Source organism: Sciurus vulgaris, assembly GCF_902686455.1.
Source record: "Sciurus vulgaris genome assembly, chromosome: 3".
NCBI classification, from domain to species: Eukaryota; Metazoa; Chordata; class Mammalia; order Rodentia; family Sciuridae; genus Sciurus; species Sciurus vulgaris.
In genome coordinates this window covers 123992942-124011932 of record NC_136463.1, presented here as the reverse complement: position 1 = coordinate 124011932, position 18991 = coordinate 123992942, and the positions used below count along the sequence as shown (strand labels likewise).

Here is an 18991-nt window from a genome sequence, read left to right as displayed (position 1 = left end):
GAATAATGCTATTTTGAACACTAAGTGTGCAAATAACTCTTTGAAATGCTTTCCATTCTTTTGGATACATACCCAGAAGTGGAATTGTTGAACCACATGATTTCACTTATAATTTTTTGGAACTTGTTTTCTTGTTTTATATTTTTAGTTGTAGATCAACACAATACCTTTATTTTTATGTGGTGCTGAGGATTGAACCCAGTGTCTCACATGTGCTGGTTAAGTACTCTACCACTGAGACACAACCCAGCCCAAACTTTCCTGTTTCCTAAAGCAGCAGCACCATTTTACATCCCCCACTGCACCAAGGGTACATGTTATACAGTTTTTTATAATAACCCTCCTGTGACTAAGGTATTCTGTGGTTTTGTTTTTTATTTCCCTAATGATTAGTGATGTTGAGCATTTTTTGTTGTTGCTGCTGCTGAAGACTGACCCAGGGTCTTGTATATGCTAAGCATGAGCTCAAAAACTGAGCTACACTCCCATATCTTTCTGTTTACTTTTGTTACCAGGGACTGAAGCTACGGGCGCTTAACCACTGAGCCCCATCCACTGCCCTTTTGAAACAGGGTCTCACTAAAGTTGCTGCCACTGACTCCAACTTGAGATCCTCCTGCCTCAGCCACCTGAGTGGCTGGGATTATAGGTGTGCACCACCACACCTAGCCTCTTTCCATTTCTTGCTGGCCATTTGTGTATCATATTATAGAAATATCTATTTACCTCCTCTGTTCACTTCCATTGGTTAGTTTTAATGAATTATAGTTCTTTATATATATTCTGGATATTGATCTCTTATCGTGATAGCAAATGTTTTCTCATTCCTTAGGTTGCCTTTCCATTGTTTTGTTGCTTATTCTTTATAAAATTGATTCTAAAGATCACAGCATAGGAATGCATAAAGACCTTTTCCAACTGACGTAGTATTCTGTTACATGGATATATCTCATGTGAAGACAGCAAACTGAAGCATTATGATTAAACATTAACACTAACTAGAACTTTATACCAAACCGAGAAACTCATTGCTGGCTAAATTATCATTATTATTTTTTTTAGTTTTTCTTTAATAATTTATTTTTTTACAGAATGCATTTTGATTCACTGCTCAGTACTGATAAAACTTGCTTAAGTTTTCTCAAACTGAAGTGTATTTTAGTTGATTTTCATTATTTAATTTTTCATGAAGATTAACTACTAACAATAACAAAAATTCAACAAGAAACTGTTTATTACAGTATAGTTTATTTAATACAATGTTTAACTATATAAAAGTTAATACAGTTTTGAAGTTTAAATTTTGTAAAATGCAATTTGCAGAAAACAGTCCAACAGTTACTAGACTAATAATGATAAGAGAAGCAGCATTTTGAAACTAATTTTACAATTGAGAAGACAACAGTTTTATTTCTAAATTTCATTAAAAAAATATACATCACAGTGACTTCTGAGCTAGGAAAAGAAGTGCATTATTTTCATTGTATTCCCTTCCACAAAAGCAGCCACAACTTTGAACATCCCCACATAGAAATAGCCAATTCATTTATTAATCTTTCAAAATACTATAAACACACAAAAAGGGGAAGAAAATATACAGTATGTGCTTTTGGTAACATGGAATTTGCTTTTAAAAGTGGCAGAGGCAAGGGACACAAATCAACCCTATCCCACCCTCCCACAGTGAAAAACAACAAAAACCCTCAACAACTCCCTTCTCCAAACTTGCTCATGAATTTTTTTTAAGGTGTTTTTTTTCTTTTCCTTTAAAATTTACTTCTTTGTTACACATCAGGCCAGAGAGTTTGTATCACTTAAAGGCAGCCAGGAAGTCCACCATGGGTAGATGTGCTAATCTACGCTGCACTTCATGAGGCTTAGTTATTTTTTAAACAAGTATTTGTAACAAATCACATCTTTCACAATAAAAGCATATCAACCTACAAACTGGAGAAGTTATTTATAATTGTAAATGTATGATGAATTCTAAATGGAGTAATTACAGTAAAAATAACCAAAAGAAAAAAAAAAGAAATAGAAAAAAAGAAAAATACCCATTTTGTTTTTTTATACCACTCAGTTATATGGTGTATATATTTAAAGTACCTTCTGGTGAAGGCAAACCCAACAAACTTTTTATAGAAATTTACTATAAAAAGTTCAGTATGATGAGAACTATTACCACCTGGAGTAAAGTACAACAAACTACTAAAAAACCTATTAACTTGCTCTAAATACTAACTAGAAAATAAATTAGAACTGACAGTTAATACCATCACCCCAAACAGCAGAAGCCCAATGTGTGCCTGTCTGTAACGTAACATTAAAAAAAAAAAAAAAAAAAAAAAAAAAAAAATTCTTTTAGTTTCACACATTCCACTGGGCACAAGAATCAAAGGCCATTCAAGCAAAGTCAACATGCATCAGTATCACAACTTGTGCAGAGATTTATCAGATAAATTCTTTGCAACTTCTGAGGGCTTCAATTTAGTAACTTATACTATATAGTTCTATGAACTCACCAACCATAGAGTAATGTAAAGCAACCCAGTGGCTTCTCAACTATTAATTTCATTAACATTAATCTCTCTGTAGTCTCAATATCTGCGGCAGATAGCTTATCCATAAAAAGAATTCACTCAATAATTGTGAAAATTCTACATACAGGAAATTTTTTCTCAGCTATCACCAATTGAACAATAAAAACAAATGAAAATATCTTTAAGTCAAAGGTAGTTAGAAGTGAATTGTAAACTCATAATTAAAATAAATTTGATGAAAAAATTAAATAGTTGAATTTTTGGAAAACACAATGTCCAAAATAAAAACTAAAAATAGAACTGCTAAATTGTAACAAAGGAAAGGACCACTTGAGCCTATGCTACTCAAATGCAAGTGTGGATCTTGGGTTTAACTGATACTCCTTATTCATTTTCTAAATGTTCTTTATATTCTGAAAATAAAATCTACTTGATTGTCCTTTCTAATCTCAACTCCTTCACATCTTTCTGTAAAAACAGCTAACAAAGCTTTGTAACAAGGCCTATAAATAATGTTTACCATGGAACTGTTCTTTTGATAACCCAAATACTGCTCATAGAAATGACTACGTTTCTTCCTATAACTACTTTTTGAAACTTGATATTTGGGAAGTTCTTGTCTATAATTCTTAATAGATAAAGCTCTAGGATCAGATAATACAGAAGTATTTTTACTTAGATGGACTTTAAAAATATATATATATATAACTTATTAGAAATCCTTTCTTAAATAGTATCTTTCTTGAAGCTCAAATAGTTTATGACAGATTTTAAAATGCAATTTAATGAATTTAAGACAATTTGTTTGAAATATATAGATTATACAGCGTGGGCACTCAGACTCAATTATACTTAATGAGGGTTTGTGGTCAGTCTCTAAGGAATCATCCTGGATTATAATAAATACTACTTTTACCATCAAGGAAAAAAAAAAAATAGAAAGAATGCATTGTGGGTATTTGTTTCAAAATATTCAAAACAATGTTATATTCATTACACTATTCAGTCTGCAACAGCTACAATGTCAAATGTATCATTACTGTATTAATCAATTATGGGAAGTATCATATTAAGCATTGCTTTATTCAGTACAAATAGCATTGAGTAGCTAATGGATTTACCAAGAAGCTACCTTGATTAGAGTTGACACTATATTGACAAATATTAAAGTACAAAACACTCTAGAGACTACTATTAATTGGAATTTTTGAAATTTCTTTTCAAATGAGGCAGGTTTTGTGTTTGCTGGATGTTCAATGTTTTATTTATAACAGATATTACAGAATAAAAGGCCACACATCACAAAAATAGCAAAATACAACACACAAAACTGAATTTGGACCTGTTAAAGTGTTTAACTCTGTAAGCTATCAAATTTTGCAACTTTCTGTTCTACACTACATGGCAATGTTATACATGCCAAGTTAAAATAATTTTAATGGTAATAGTATATAAAGCCACCCAAATAGAATGAAACCAGAGTCATAAACATGCCACAGCCTATCGTGGTACATATATAGAAAAAATGCATTTTCTTGCCATTTGAAACTCAGCTAGGAGAGTTAGAGAAGTTAGTTTAAGTTTATAAAAACAAAAATCATGCAGAGTTAACACTCAAAGCTATGTAGGCTTGTTGCCAAAAATCAGAAATCTTAGAAGTTAATGTATCAATACTAACAATTTTTAGAATATAGTTTAAGGACCTGCATGTTTTAGTGATTTTCTTTTAATTTTAGAAAAAGGTAATAATAATAAAATAATGTTCTCAAAAAAGCAACAATTTCAACTCTTCAGACCAAAAAAAGCAACACAGGGAATTAGTCTGATCTTCCAAGGTATAGTTGCTATCAATTGCTGTATAACAGCAACTCAAATTCAATTGGCACATCAAAAAACCAAAACAAAAACAACCTTACGACTTTTACAGACAGTTAAGTAAAAACCAACTAGACAGGAAAAGTATTAATAAGAAACAAGTTTTGGTTAGAACTGTAGAGAATAGGGTATGAAGTGCAAGATGAGTAACTATAAATATTTGTCTGTTTTAAAGCACAAATAAAAAGTGATGATTTCAGATCTCAAATTACTAGGATTCCATTTCTGTATAATTAAAAGAAATTGCTGCAAGTCTTTATTATAAATGCAATCAGAAAATCTATACAAAATTTCTTCTAGTGGCTCTTCAACTTACTTTGATCACAAGAACACAAGCTTTTGTAACAATGTATTGCAACCATCAGTTATACTTGTTTCCAAAGGGCTGATTAAACAAATCAGGATGTTACTGGCTGATTGTTAAAACAAAAATGCATACATAAAATAGTTTAACATAGCACACGGTATTACACCAAAGTGTTTTCTCATTTCAAGTTTATTAAAACTTTAGCAGTACAAATTATCCAGGTTGCAGATTATCAAAAAGATCAACTCAATGAAGTCCACCAAAAAAAAAAAAAAAAAAAAAAAAAGACAAACATAAAACAACTTGAAAACAACATAAAGGAGATTCATTAGCAAGTCTCTAAAACTTAAATTTTGAGACAGAAAGGAAATAATGTTTACACAACTCACTCATCCACTTTTGTCTTCATCTGTTCCAGGGCTTGATTCATGATCAAATTTTTTATTTTTATCATGTACATGGTCATTTTCTTGACCCTTTGATTTTTGGTTTTCTTTTTCCACTGAGGATCTGGTCTTCTCATCCTCCTTATTTTTCAATGTGGAGGACTTTAATTCATTGTCCTGACTGCTTTGTTTTATTTTTGAGAATGGACTTTGATCTCTATCAGACTTTTTTTCCCTGTTATTATTTGAGCTATTATGATCACGATTTTTAGAGTACATTCTTTTCTCACCCTCAGAATTTTCTTTTCTGTGTGAACTCTTACTTTCTTGGTTTCTGTATTTGTCTTTGTTTCTGTTTTGACTTTCTTCTCTCTCTGAGCTCCGTGAATCCCTTCTCCTCCTCCTCCTATCTTTACTTCTCGATCTTCCTGGTGTTGCTCTTCTCTCTCGGCTTCGGGACCTTCCTCTTCTCCTGTACTCTTGCTCTCTGTATCTATGGTACTCTTTGCTTCTGCTTCGATCTCTGTCATGGCTTCGAGATCGCACTCTTCTGCTCCTGTCCCTACTTCTGCTTCGTTCCCTTGTCCTGCTATTGTAACTATGTTTAGCTTTAGTTATATCACGTTCTCTACTCCTGGACTGTGCACGTCTATCCTTTTCTTTACTTTTACTGTGATCATGCTCATTACTTTTTGATTCTAACTGTTTAGACTTTTCTTTACTTCTACTCCTTTCCTGATCTTTTCCTTTAGAATCAGACTGCTTTTCTTTTTCTTTAACATTCTCATGATCCCTTTCTTTACTCCTGGACCTCATCCTCTTTTCTTCATGTCTGTTATGTTTTGGATCTCTTTCCTTACTCTTAGATTTCTCTTTGCTCTTACTCCTACTTTTAGATTTGCCCCTTTTCTTCACTTTGTTTTTATTATATTTATCATCTTTTTCTGAATTTCTTCTGATGTCTCTCTCTTTGCTGTTAGATTTATGGTCTTTAACTTTCTTTTCCTTTTCATTTTTTCTGTTTGGACTCTCAGACACATGCCTGTGATCAGTTATTTTTCTCTCTTTTACTCTAACGGGACTCCTTTGGTTTTCTTTTACTTCATTTAACTCACTCCTAAAAAAGGGGGGAAAAAGACTTTTGGCAATATCGTTAGGAAAAGAACAGTATAGCTATTAGTTAAAAAGATACTATATTTTCCTTAAGAGATGCAGAAAGAATTAAAATAGCTCTTAATAATTTGATGTACAATAGTAAAAAAAAAAAAAAAAAAAAAAAAAAAACACACACTAGAAAAAAAGGTAAATCTTACTTATCCCCTTTGATCCATCTTTCACCACTTGATACCCTCATTCTTTGAGCTCTCTGCATCTCTTGCCTCCAATGTGGAGGAGTCTCACTACGTCTGAAACGATCCCTTGACCTGGATCTGGAAGGAGTTCGGTAACGCTTAGGAAAATAAAAAAGGGGAAAAAAAAAAAATCAACACCAATATAACAATATGTTGTAAAAGCAATGCAACAATAGCTAAAGCATTTCTAGGTTGAAATAAATGTCTGATTACTTCTATGTTCTCTAAAATTAATAAAATTGGGGCTGGGAGTGAGGTTCAGTGGTAGAGAGTTTTGTACTTCACATGCCTGAGGCCCCGGCATTAATCGATTAAATTACTAAAATTCCCCCAATTTTCAGGAATGAAATCATGAAGACAGAGAAACTTTGAGTAAGTCACATCACAAATCCAAATAAAAAATATTAACTACAGAAACTCTAGCCACCCATATTTTCCCATGAAGTCTAACGAAGTGATGTTAGAGCACACTAGGTGTATTAACTCTTACCAGATGCTAAGATTCAATTTGAGTGTTTTATATACAAAGATGTTAATTTATTCAGCCAATATTTACTCAGTCCTTATAATGCCTAAACACTCTACTTTGCACTGAGGAAACATTAGTGAGCCAACATATATATGATTTTGCTCTCCTAGAACTTATTCCATAGGGGCTAGGAAAATACACGGATAGATACATAGCCAGAGATATCAAACATATGCAACTAGACCGGAATGAGTGTAAAAGGAAAAAAACGTGCTCAGAGAATAAGTAACAAAGAGATCTGAACTATTAAGAGATCTGTTCAGTTAAAGTAATAAAAGGTGAAAAACCAAAGAATGTTCATGATGAGTTACTCAGAAAAGGGTGAGGAAAAGAAAGCAAAGGGAGTAAGGACAGATGAGGAAAAACATGTCAAGTGCAAGAAATATAAGCTGAGGGCTGGGGATACAGCTAAGTGGTAGAGCATTTATCTGGCACCCATAAAGCCCTGGGTTCTATTCACAGCACAGGAAAAAAATTGCAAGGGAAAGTAGGACTAGATGATTCTGACAAGGTAAGCCAGGACTAGAACTTGTGAGATCTTATCAACTGCGGTAATAATTTTGGATTTATTGTAAGATCAATGGTAAAGATGTAATGCAATCAGATCTTCTTTCTTTTTTAATTGACTATCAACAAAAATGGCTATTAACAAAAAGTATTAGATCAGTGATCCTCAAAGTATCATCTAGGGATCTGAAGATACAAGGTATCTATTTAGTCAAAACTATTTTCAGAATATACTACTTGCCTTTCTCATTTCTGTCCTTTCATTATTTTACATGGAGTTATTCAGATACTACATGCCATGTTTTAATGTCACTGCTTCATAGCTACTGGAATGTACGCTTATATACTCTTGTGAATGAAATTATTTTTCAGTTTTAACATCCAAAAGAATAAATGTAGATACATATAACTCACATCAACAAAAACTATTTGGGGTCCTCAATAATTTTTAACAGTGTGAAGCAGTATTCAAACAAAAAAAATTTGAGAAATGTCAAAATACCTATAAGGAAGCCATTTATAATTCAGACAACATGATAAACTAAATTAACATGGTCAGAATGAAGCTTGAGAGCAGCAAATGGATTTCAGAGTACTGAGGATGGATAAGATAAGTAAACTATGAATGAAAGGGGAGATTAAAATGATTCTTGGGTTTCAGGTTTAAGGAACTGTACAGGTGGTGGTAACCAGTCACTAGGACCAGGAACCTAGAAAAGGGTCAGATCTGAAGAAAAAGTGCTTATGCTCAACTTTCTATATGCTAGGTTTGAGCTGTTCATTAATCAAATAAGCTTTTGGTGCCAAGAGGAGCAGACTAAAACTTGAGTTTTTAGTCATGGGAATAATGAGACTGCCAAAGGAACATATGCAATATGAAATGAGCTAGAACTTCGAGGAATATGAACTATATTAGAAAGGACCCACTGAATTTTGTGATTTGGAACTGACCACATAGCAAGTACTGTTTTCAGGAGAATAGTAGAAGAAAAACTGAAATGCTTGAAGCACACAAGTAAATAAAATACAAAGGACAGCCATGTTTCTAAAGACTTTTGAAAGCATAGAAGATACTTAAATTCTGACAGGGAGCGGTGCTGAGAATCAAACCCAGTGCCTCACATATGCTACGCAAGTGCTCTACCACTGAGTCACAACCTCAGCTCTGAAATTTATTTTTAATAAGAGTAGAGATATGGTAGGCAAGAAGTAGCAAGGGTCACAAGACCTATATACCATTATATACCAAGTAAATATATAATCCAATTATAACATGTAGATCTTCAGTTTAGAAGTACCAACATACAAAAGTTATTATAAAAAGAATATAATATTCAATATTTGCATCTCCCCTAAATTTTTGTAACTTGTATAGTAAATAATTTAAATAGTATTTAAAAAACACTCTAAAATTTTCTTTTGCATTGTTGGAAATTAAATCTAGAGCCTTGCACATGCTAGCCAAGTGCTCTACCACTAAGCTTTGTCCCAGACCACTATAAATCTTTTTTAAAAAAAGGTAAATGCAATATTATTCATATTCTGGGCAAATAAACACCTACCCTTGGTCCTCTTCCTTTAATTTTCCTGCCAGACCTAGTAACTAAGAGACGTCTCTGGTATGAAGCAGGCTGGGAGTTAGGTAGATTACTAGAAAGAAGCAAAAGGAAAGAAAATGTTAAAACACATTATTATCGTTGTAAAATTAATCTGGAGAATGTAGTTTTACTGGTCTAAATTGATGCATTTAAAATTCTGTATGTAATCAGTGGTTCTTAACCTAAAATGTTATCAGGTCCTAGTAAGTATCTGGAAAAGTATGGGAGCTATTTTTCAAACATTAATGACTAGAGAGTGCTACTGATCATGAGGGCCCAAGAGTTGGAAATGTTATGCTTGCAACGTATGAGGATGAAAGATTCGCCTACCCGAAATGCCAACCAAACCCTCTTAAGAAACACTGTTCATTACAAAGATGAAGTTAATTTGATAATTAAGGAAAATCAACATGGAAGAGCTCAGAAGTTCTTAGAGAACAATTTGAAAACTATCTTATACCAAAATACCTTATTATCACATAAAAGCAGCTGCTCATTGGTAACAGAAGTATAGACAAATGTAAATGTAAGTAATGTTAATTAAGCAGAGGCAAGCTGATCTACATGAGCTAAATTCATATCATGGTTTATACAGAAAGTGAAACCTTTCAAATAAATTACATGCATTTAATTAGCTCATAAACATCCATGTAAATGACATTCAAAAAGTTCACTAAACTGGTGGTTCAAATAGTTTGTTTTTAATCTTTATTTGCTAAGAAATATCCCTTTCAATAGTAGCAGAAAAATTAACTCAATCCAATCCAACAGAATTATCCCTAATTTCGAATAACTCTTATTTTTATATATTTGCTGTATTGTGAAAGCAGTCATTGAGAATTTTATTACTCGTATGCTATGACTATATTTCTGATCATAACCAAGAAAAATTTTTTGAATTTTGCAGTTATTAAAATGATTCATAACAAAAGAACTACTGATATTAATATTTTAAATTTACATAAAAATATTCAAAGTTTTAAATTTATTATCTGTTTTCATTATCCTAATATTATAAATGAAGCAAGAAAAACAGGACTTTTCCTATTACACAAATTTAAAAATCAAAGAGGTTCTTTTCTTACACACTTAAAAAGCTTAAAGTATACAAATAACAAAGTAAATTACAATGATTTAACACTACCTTGTTATTAATTTGGAATGAAACGAATCTATCTGGTATTAACAGAACTTATTCTAAAAAGCACTATTTCCTCAAAATGTGCTTGTGATTTAAGTCATTTTATTTTTCATCTTAATTTATAAGAGATAAATTTGCTAAACAAAAAGAAATTTTGCTAATAATATTCTTGTTCAAAAAAGAATTTCAACCTTGGGACAAGATCACCAACTGAATCTTGACAGAAGTAAAAACATTTTGAAAAAGAAGAAAACTATGGCAACATGTATGGGATATTCTACAAAATACATTCACATACCATTCTCTCTCTCTTTCTCTCTCTCTGTTTTTCCTTTCCTTATCATCAGTTTTAGGAGGACTTTTTCTCATTAGGAATCTATTTTCTGGTATAGGAGGGATCTCTTCTGGACGGACAGTAGACTGGGGTTGTGCTTCGAGATTTTCCACCTCACTTTCACTAGATGGGCTTAACAGAAATGCACAAAATAAATTTCATTCAGTTATTATGTACATATCAAAATTTTCCAATTGTTTGTATTTCTCTCCTTTATATCACAATACATACATTATCTTGTCCCCCTGCCCCTGCAAAGGGGAAAACTTTCCTTCATTCCTCTGACAAACAACCATCCAATGATCAAAAAAAAAATATTTGTAGCAGGGCCTGGTGGTGCACACCTGTAATCCCAGGAGCTCAGGAGGCTGAAGCAAGAGGACTTCAAGTTCAAAGCCAGCTTCAACAACTTACTAAGGCTGTAAATAACTAAGTAGGACCCTGTCTCAAAGAGTGGGAGGGGGGTTGGAATTTGGCTCAGTGGTTAAGCACCTGTGGGTTCAATCCCTGGTACCCCACCCTCCCCACAAAATTTATCACATTCGAAAACATTTTTCCAAAATATTGAACCAAAATATGAAACTCTATGGGTAAAGAAATTAGTTTTGTGAAGGCAATAAATTTTAGTACATTGACGATTACATACAAAACTGAAAAGACAGTAAATATACCATTATTATTAGCTTTCAACCCTCATACAATCATAAGAACCAAAACAATAAAGGACAAAAAACCAGGAGAGAATACTATGGAAAAAAGGAACACAACGGTTTTCTTGTAATCCTCACTAATCCAACAATCTCACAGAAAATATATAAACCTAAATCTGGCCTGGTGGCATGTGCTTGTAATCCCAGCTACTAAGGGATGTTAAGGCAGGAGGACTGAGAGTTGGGACCTGGCCTGGGCAATTTAGAGAGACCTCCAAACATAAATAAATAAACTGGTGCAGTGGCATGTACCTATAATCCCACCTACTCAGGAAGCTGAGCAGGAGGACTGCAAATCTGAAGCCAGAATGGGCAAATTAGTGATATCAAAATAAAATAAAAAGGTTTGGGGGTATAGTTTACTGGTAGACTGCTTGCCTAGCATGCTTGAGGCCCTGGGTTTAATCTCCAGTATCATAAACAAAACAAAGCAAAATGAAAACCAAAACCCTATACTACAAAACCAAAAGCATCATTTCATGGAGTAAACAAAATGAACTAAAAGGTTTTGTTAGAAATGGAAATGAATGCACTGATTTAATTTAGTGACTATAGAGTATAAGAATGGTCTTATGATACTCCGGGCTATAAAGTATTTCTATTTTAGTGCTGGATTTGTAGCTCAGTGGTGGAGTGCTTGCCTAGCACATGTGATGTACTGGGCTCAAACCTCAGCACCACATATATAAATATTATAAAAGGTACTGTGTCCATCTACAACTAAAAATACTAAAAATATATATATTTCTATTTTAATGCTCATATGTAACTGATTCAGAATCTCAACAGATTTATTTATAAACAGGAGGGAATCAGAATATAAAGCTATTATTATAAAAGTAAAGACCTTTTTTTGCTTTTCTTTCGCTTCTTCTTTTCTTTCTTGTGTTTTCGGGAATTTTTCCTATGCTTCTTTTTTCTTTTTTTTGACTTCTCTTCAGAAGCACTTTCAGAGTCAGAAGAATCAGAAGAGGACTGAGAATCACTTGAGCTATCTGAATCACTGGATGACGAGGAGGAAGATGATGATGACTTATGCCTTTTCTTTTCTTCTTTCTTAACTTTAATAAAAACAAAGAGGTTTTGGTCAATTAATATTTTTGGGGGGTGGGGGGGTGCCGGGAAAAGAACTCAGGGGCACTCGATCACTGAGCCACATCCCCAGTCCTATTTTGTATTTTATTTATAGACAGGGTCTCACTGAATTGCTCAAGGCTACGCTAAGTTGCTGAGGCTGGTTTTGAACTCTTGATCCTCCTGCCTCAGCCTCCCGAGCCGCTGGGATTACAGGTGTGCACCACCGCACCCGGCCAATTAATTTTTATATAAACTTTGTAAGCAGAAATTTAAAAATTTCTGTAGCCTCCCACAACTCTAGTATTTAACTGAGCTCATCCAGTTTTATGAATTGAGGGATACAAGAAAAGAATCAAAACTCAGCATTAGAATTCAGATCTGTAGATCCATGGGTCAAAATTGTACCTCAAAATTGTACCTACTAAGCTAAAGAATTTCTGAAAAGAAATGTTAGTATAAAATGCCAACCCAAGTTAGTTTTAAGAAACATTCGAATAACAAAGTTTTAAAAAAGCAAAAAGAGTTAACATTCAAGACCTCCTAGATTCTAATTGTTTTATGTGACCTTCTGTTTTATCATCAAGACCAGAGGTAGAACTCAGCAAGGAAATCAGAAAAAAACCACTTTGTGGGAACACAGAAGGATAGGAAACATGATTTGGATGGCATGGACTTATGCTTCAATGCCTGAATATTCCTATAATGATTAAGAAATATAGCTTTAGTTGAACTGCAGCTTCAAAACCGAAGTCGCTTGGCCATGATGAAGAGCTGTGTTGGGGTCTCTACAAAAAAGTCATTTCAAACTGAAATTTTATTTTGGTACAGGAATTATTTTTAAGAGTTCAAAAACTTTTAAACGAAGGTTGAATTAGTAAAATCCAGGATGTACAACTGTGGGAAATGCTTCATGACAAATGATAGCTTCATCAACAAATACATTTCAAGGAAACATAAAGGGAGATAATGTGGGAACCTATTAAAAAAAATAAATACACACTTTCTCTTTCTCTCTCTTTTTTTGAGACAAGTTCTTATATGTTGCCCAGGTTAGCCTGGATGTAAGTCATTCTTCTACCTCAGCCTCCCAAGTAAGTGGAATTACAGACATATGCCACCATGCCTGGCTCAAATAAACAAACTGAAAACAATTTACAAGCTGGACACAGTGGGCATACACTGTGTAATCCCAGGTACTTGGGAGGCTGAGGCAGAAGGTTCTCAAGTTTGAGTTCGGTCTTAACTTAGTGAGATTCTCTAACAACATAGAAGATACAAAGAGATGGAGATACAGCTTAGTGGTAGAGTACCACTGGTTCAACTCTCAGTACCAACTTACAAGACTGATGTCAGTGTTTGAACTTTATCTGGTTCCAGATTCAAACAACAAAACAATTTAATAAAAACAATTATAGAACACAATCAAAATTTTTGATATTTAGGAGTGGGCATATGTGTACATGTGGTTATAGTATTTTTTAGAATTACCTATTAGAAATAATGAAATATTTATTGAAATTTTATTAAACAGGACCAGGTAGTTCTAGTCACTCCAGGAAGCCTGCAAGGCAGGATCACTTAAGTCCAGGGTCTGGGCAAAATATCAAGATCCCACCTCCAAACAAAAAAAGTAGGGGAGGTGTCTGAGGAAGTAGCTGGACATGGGTAAAACAAGATCAGTCATGAATAAATTGTTGAAGGTGGATAAAGAAATGCGTGTTATCTATGTTATTCACTTGCCTACATGTCAATATTTCCTATAAAAATCAACAATCACAAAAAAATATATTTGAACTGTCTGTTGGCTACCTCATTACAGGACCTTAGTCAAAGTACTTAAGAGCTGGTTTGAGGCTGGGGAGATAGCTCAGTCGGTAGAGGGCTTGCCTTGCAAGCACAAGGCCCTGGGTTCAAGCCCCAGCATGGGGGTTGGGAGGGTTGGGTTGGGGGGGCCTGGTTTGAGACTTTTCTGTAAAGTTTCAGAACACCTGAGGATTTGGTTTGTCACTTTTTGTTTGTTTTTTGTCTGGTATTAGGAATTAAGCCCAGGGGTACTTTACCACTAAACTACATCCCTAACCCCTGTTTATGTTTTATTTTCAGAAAGAGTCTCACTAATTTGCTTAGAGCCTTACTAAGTTGCTGAGGCTGGCTTCAAACTTGCAATCCTCCTACCTTAGTCTCCCAAGTCACTGGGATTACAGGCGTGCACCATCACATTCAGCTACACCTAAGGATTTGATACTTGGCCAAATTATCTTTGCAATTCTTAACTCAAAATTTATAGGAACATAATAAATCCAAGATAAACAAGAATCTGGCTGAAGGACGATGTACATGGCCCAAAGACTATCACTGTCAAGATTGTTGATTTAATACTGGTAACATTCTGTTGTACTAGAGAATGAGAACAAGGTATAAAAGCTGCACAGACTCCAATGCAATGATTTAACTGAACATTCAGCTATGTTTCTTGGGACTGAGAACACATCAAGTATAAGATGCCTGGAAATCAAGACTTCCCACTATGCTGTTGCTATTCCTAGCCTGTATCCTTTCTTAAAAGAATTTTAGTACTGATGAAGTCTGTTTTGTGGGATGAGTCCAACTGTTAATCTAAACTCAAGACCATTGCTACTGGTAAGGCAGAGTAGGTATGTAAACATGTAAAAACAAAAATCTACTTACATATACTGTACAAAACTAAAGAGCTAAGGAGTATGCAGGGGTGGGAAAAGGGATGGGGAATTAAACTTTTAAAGATACCTAAGGGAGAAAATAAATTCATAATGAATGAATAACTCTAAATAAAATAATATGTAAGCATACTATGTAATGTGTAAGCAAAATGAAAATATTTCACAGAAACACAAAGTATACTTATTAAAATTATTTAATAAACCATAGTAACACTTTACCCCATGATTAACAAAAGCTTTATTCACCTGGCCCAACTTGTGTTTGCTTTGCATTTGAATTCTTTCCTATGAAAAATGTATCACAAAAGATTTATTGTAGAAGCAAGCCCACCTTCTCCATCAAGTGTATTAAGTGTGTTTTAAATGACCATTATTTATACCTTACTTTGTTTTGTTTTTGTGGTCCTAGGGACTGAACTCAGGGCTTCATACATGCTAGGTGTAATATACTACTATTGAGCTATAACCCCAGCCCTACACATTACCTTTGGGGAAGACATTTTTTTTTTTTTTTCTTTTGTTGGTACTGGAGATTGAACACAAGGGTGCTTTATAACTGAGCTACATAGTTGGCCCTCTACATTTTTTGATTTTTGAGACAGGTCTCCCTAAAGTGGCCTCAAACCTCCAATATTCCTGCCTCGTCCTCCCAGGTTTCTGGGATTATAGGTATGCTCCAATCCACTCAATAAGAAAATCAATAAGAAAAGATTTCAGTGAAGCAAGATTTTATATAATATGCAAGACCAAAAAGAGACTCAGAACTAGTTTTACATTAATGTAAACTTACTGAGTATCAGACATTTTTTGTTTTTATTTGTTTGGTACCAAGGATTGAACAGATATTAACTATAAAAGGAAAATAAACTGCGTTTTAGAAAAAGTGCCTTAGCTCTAACATTTATAAGATCCCCTGCTCCCCTCTTTTGATGTCTGTCAATATTATTTTGAGTAAAATTTAATTGCCATGCCCTTTTCCTATGAAATCTGCTCAGGAAAAAAAGAAAATGCAAAACAGAACTAAAGAATAAGAGATAATTAGGAAAAAAATAGAGACATAACTATTAATTCTAGTAGAGTGCAGCTGAGTTTCAAAATCTATTTAATCAAAATTTTAAAATGATTAGGACACACAGTGAATACAACTGAAATTCTATCCCTTTTAATAGTTCACCAGTACATTTTTATACACACACACACACACACACATCAAGACATGAAAATGATTAATTGTAGAGTACATGGAAAAGTTCTAGAAGAAACTTACAAGACAAGCCCTACCCTCATAGAGCTCAGACTGAGACCAAAAAGTGAATTCAATATCAAACAGCATCAGAAAATATATACTTCAGTAATAAATTTATAAAACTCCTCTAACTATAACACAATACATATGTTTCTACAAAGCACTGAATTTATGAAAATCTACATTAAGAACAACATGGCTGATGGGGATAACATTAGGAGCGTACACTCCCTTTTATCAGTGACACATTAGAAAAACAGATAGGAAGCTGAGTGTAATGGCACACATCTGTAATCCCAGCACTCTAGAGGCTGAGGCAGGAAAACTGCAACTTCAAAGCCAGCCTCAGCAACTTAGCAAGACCCGGTCTCAAAAAGGCTGGGGCTGGGCATGGTGGCACATGCCTGTAATCTCAGCCGCTGGGGAGACTGAGGCAGGAGACTCACGAGTTCAAAGTCAGCCTCAACAAAAGCAAGGCATTAAGTGACTCAAGGAGACCCTGTTTCTATACAAAATACAAAATAGGGCTGGGGATGTGGCTCAGTGGCCGAGTGCCCCTGAATCCAATCCCTGGTACCTCCCCCCAAAATAAAATAAAATAAAAACTAAAAACAAAACATTGAAAGCAGCTAGAAACCTGGTGCAATAATGGATGCTTGTAATTCCAGGTACTGGTAGGCTGAGGAAGAAGGATCACAAGTTTGAGGTCAGCCTCAGCAACCTGGTGAGATTCTATCTCAAAATATGAAATGGGCTGGGGATATACAGCTCAGTGGTAAAGCACCCCTAGACTTAATCCACACTACCATGAGGAGGAGGGCAGGGGCAACCTAGAGGGAAAAATGCTAACTCATAGTAGACCTCTTATTTAAAACCACAGAGGGCAGAAGCAGTGGTATAAATTTTTCATGCGCTGAGAAAACTCAAATCAAGAATTCTACATCCAGGGGCTGGGGAGATAGCTCAGTCAGTAGAGTGCTTGCCTTGTAAGCACAAGGCCATGGGTTCAATCCCCAGCACCCCCCAAAAAAAAAAAAAAGAATTCTACATCCAGTAAAAATACATCCATTACAAATAAAGGTGAAATAAAGACATTTTCAGAAAACTAGAATAATCTTATCACCCACACATTCCACCCTTAAAAGAAAATGTTTACAGAGGGGAAGAGATAGTTAGGGATGCAGCTCAGTTATAAAGTGCTTGCCTATCATGTGATGTGGAAATCCCTGGATTTGATTCCCAGCACCAAAACCCAAAAACCAGCACTAAATTTTTGAAATTGGGCACAAAAAGGTGGATAAATCAGCATATAAAATTAAAAGAATAGAACTACCATATGACCCAGCAACCCCTCCATTGGATATATAGGCAAAGGAAATGAAATCAGTATGTCAAAGAGATATCTGCACTCCCATGGTTCACTGCAGACTATCCACAGCAGCTGAGAACTGCAAACAACCTATCATTCCATTAACTAATGAATGAATAAAAAGACACTGATGAATGGTATATATATGAAATGGAATACTATTCACCCATAAAAGAATGAAATCCTGTCATTTCTAACAACATGAGCAAAAATGGAGACTATTATGTTAAGTGAAATAAGTCAAGCATAGAAAGACAAGTATAGAATAATCTCACTCACTTGGAATATTAAAAAGTTGAACTTATACAAGTTAAGAGCAGAATGGTGGTTATAAGATGCTGGTTAAGTAGGAGAAGGGAAGGATGAGGTTAATACTGACCAGTGGGCCCTATGTTACATTTTGGAAGGAGTACGTTATGGTGTGCTATTGCATAGTAGGGTGGTGATTATAGATAACTGTTTACTGTTTATTTCAAGAAATTGTAAGAAAAGATTTTCAATGTTCCCACCATAAAGAAAAGATAAATATTTGAGACTATATGTTTAACCTGATTTAAACATTATACAATGTCATACAAGTATCAAAACATCACATGGTACCCACGAATACACATAATTTTTATACCATTTTTTATCCTTTATAGTTACAATAGACAATAATTAAAAATACAAATGGCTCCTAAAGTTACGCTAATCTCATATTCTACAATGTGAATTATAGCTAGGATTTTTAAAAAACTAATTAGGCTAGTAAAGACTAAAAGTTTATTACCATGTGGTTTTGGAAAGGGTATAGGACAACTTATTTTCCTACATTTTAACAGCAGTGTCTACTACAGTTACAAATGCACAATCCTTGTAATCTAGTAATTTCATTTTTAGGATCTTATCCTACATGATTAATATGTGGACCTACATGTGGAACTGATGTACAAATGTGGGAATAGGAACTCATGGACAGAGATGGGAAGGAGAATTTTCATTGATTATCTTATTACATATTCTAAATTTCAAACCAAATGAACATACTAAATTTTTGAAATTGGATACAAAGTTTTAGTTAGGAAGAATAAGTTGCTTTTTTGTTTTTGTTTTTTTGATGTCTATTCACAGTGTGGTGACTATAGTTAATAATAATGCACTGTGTATTTCAAAATTGCTAAGAGAAAAATTTCAAATGTTCTCACTACTAAAAATAAGTTTGAGGTAATAGATACAAGCAATTAGTTTGATTTAGTTTTCCCAAATTGTACATATAGATAATATCACTCTGAACCCCATAATTTTATATATATCTTCTCAATTTACCATAAAAATCTTT

General features: G+C 34.0%; 1 protein-coding gene across 8 annotated transcripts in view; it reads right to left on the bottom strand.

The window, feature by feature from the left end:
* Positions 1-4893: 4893 nt before the first annotated feature.
* PPIG (peptidylprolyl isomerase G) overlaps positions 4894-18991 on the bottom strand; it is a 50282-nt gene continuing 36184 nt past the window's right edge. For 7 of the 8 annotated variants that reach the window (XM_079135481.1, XM_079135474.1, XM_079135477.1 and 4 more), the window contains 5 exons: positions 12127-12340; positions 10534-10701; positions 9059-9146; positions 6422-6558; positions 4894-6225 (listed from right to left, as the gene is read on the bottom strand). In XM_079135481.1, coding sequence (XP_078991607.1) covers positions 5112-6225; positions 6422-6558; positions 9059-9146; positions 10534-10701; positions 12127-12340 — 1721 coding nt within the window. In that variant the 3' untranslated portion in view covers positions 4894-5111. The remainder of the gene's footprint in view (positions 6226-6421; positions 6559-9058; positions 9147-10533; positions 10702-12126; positions 12341-18991) is intronic. The other variant, XM_079135480.1, reaches the window with a different exon arrangement.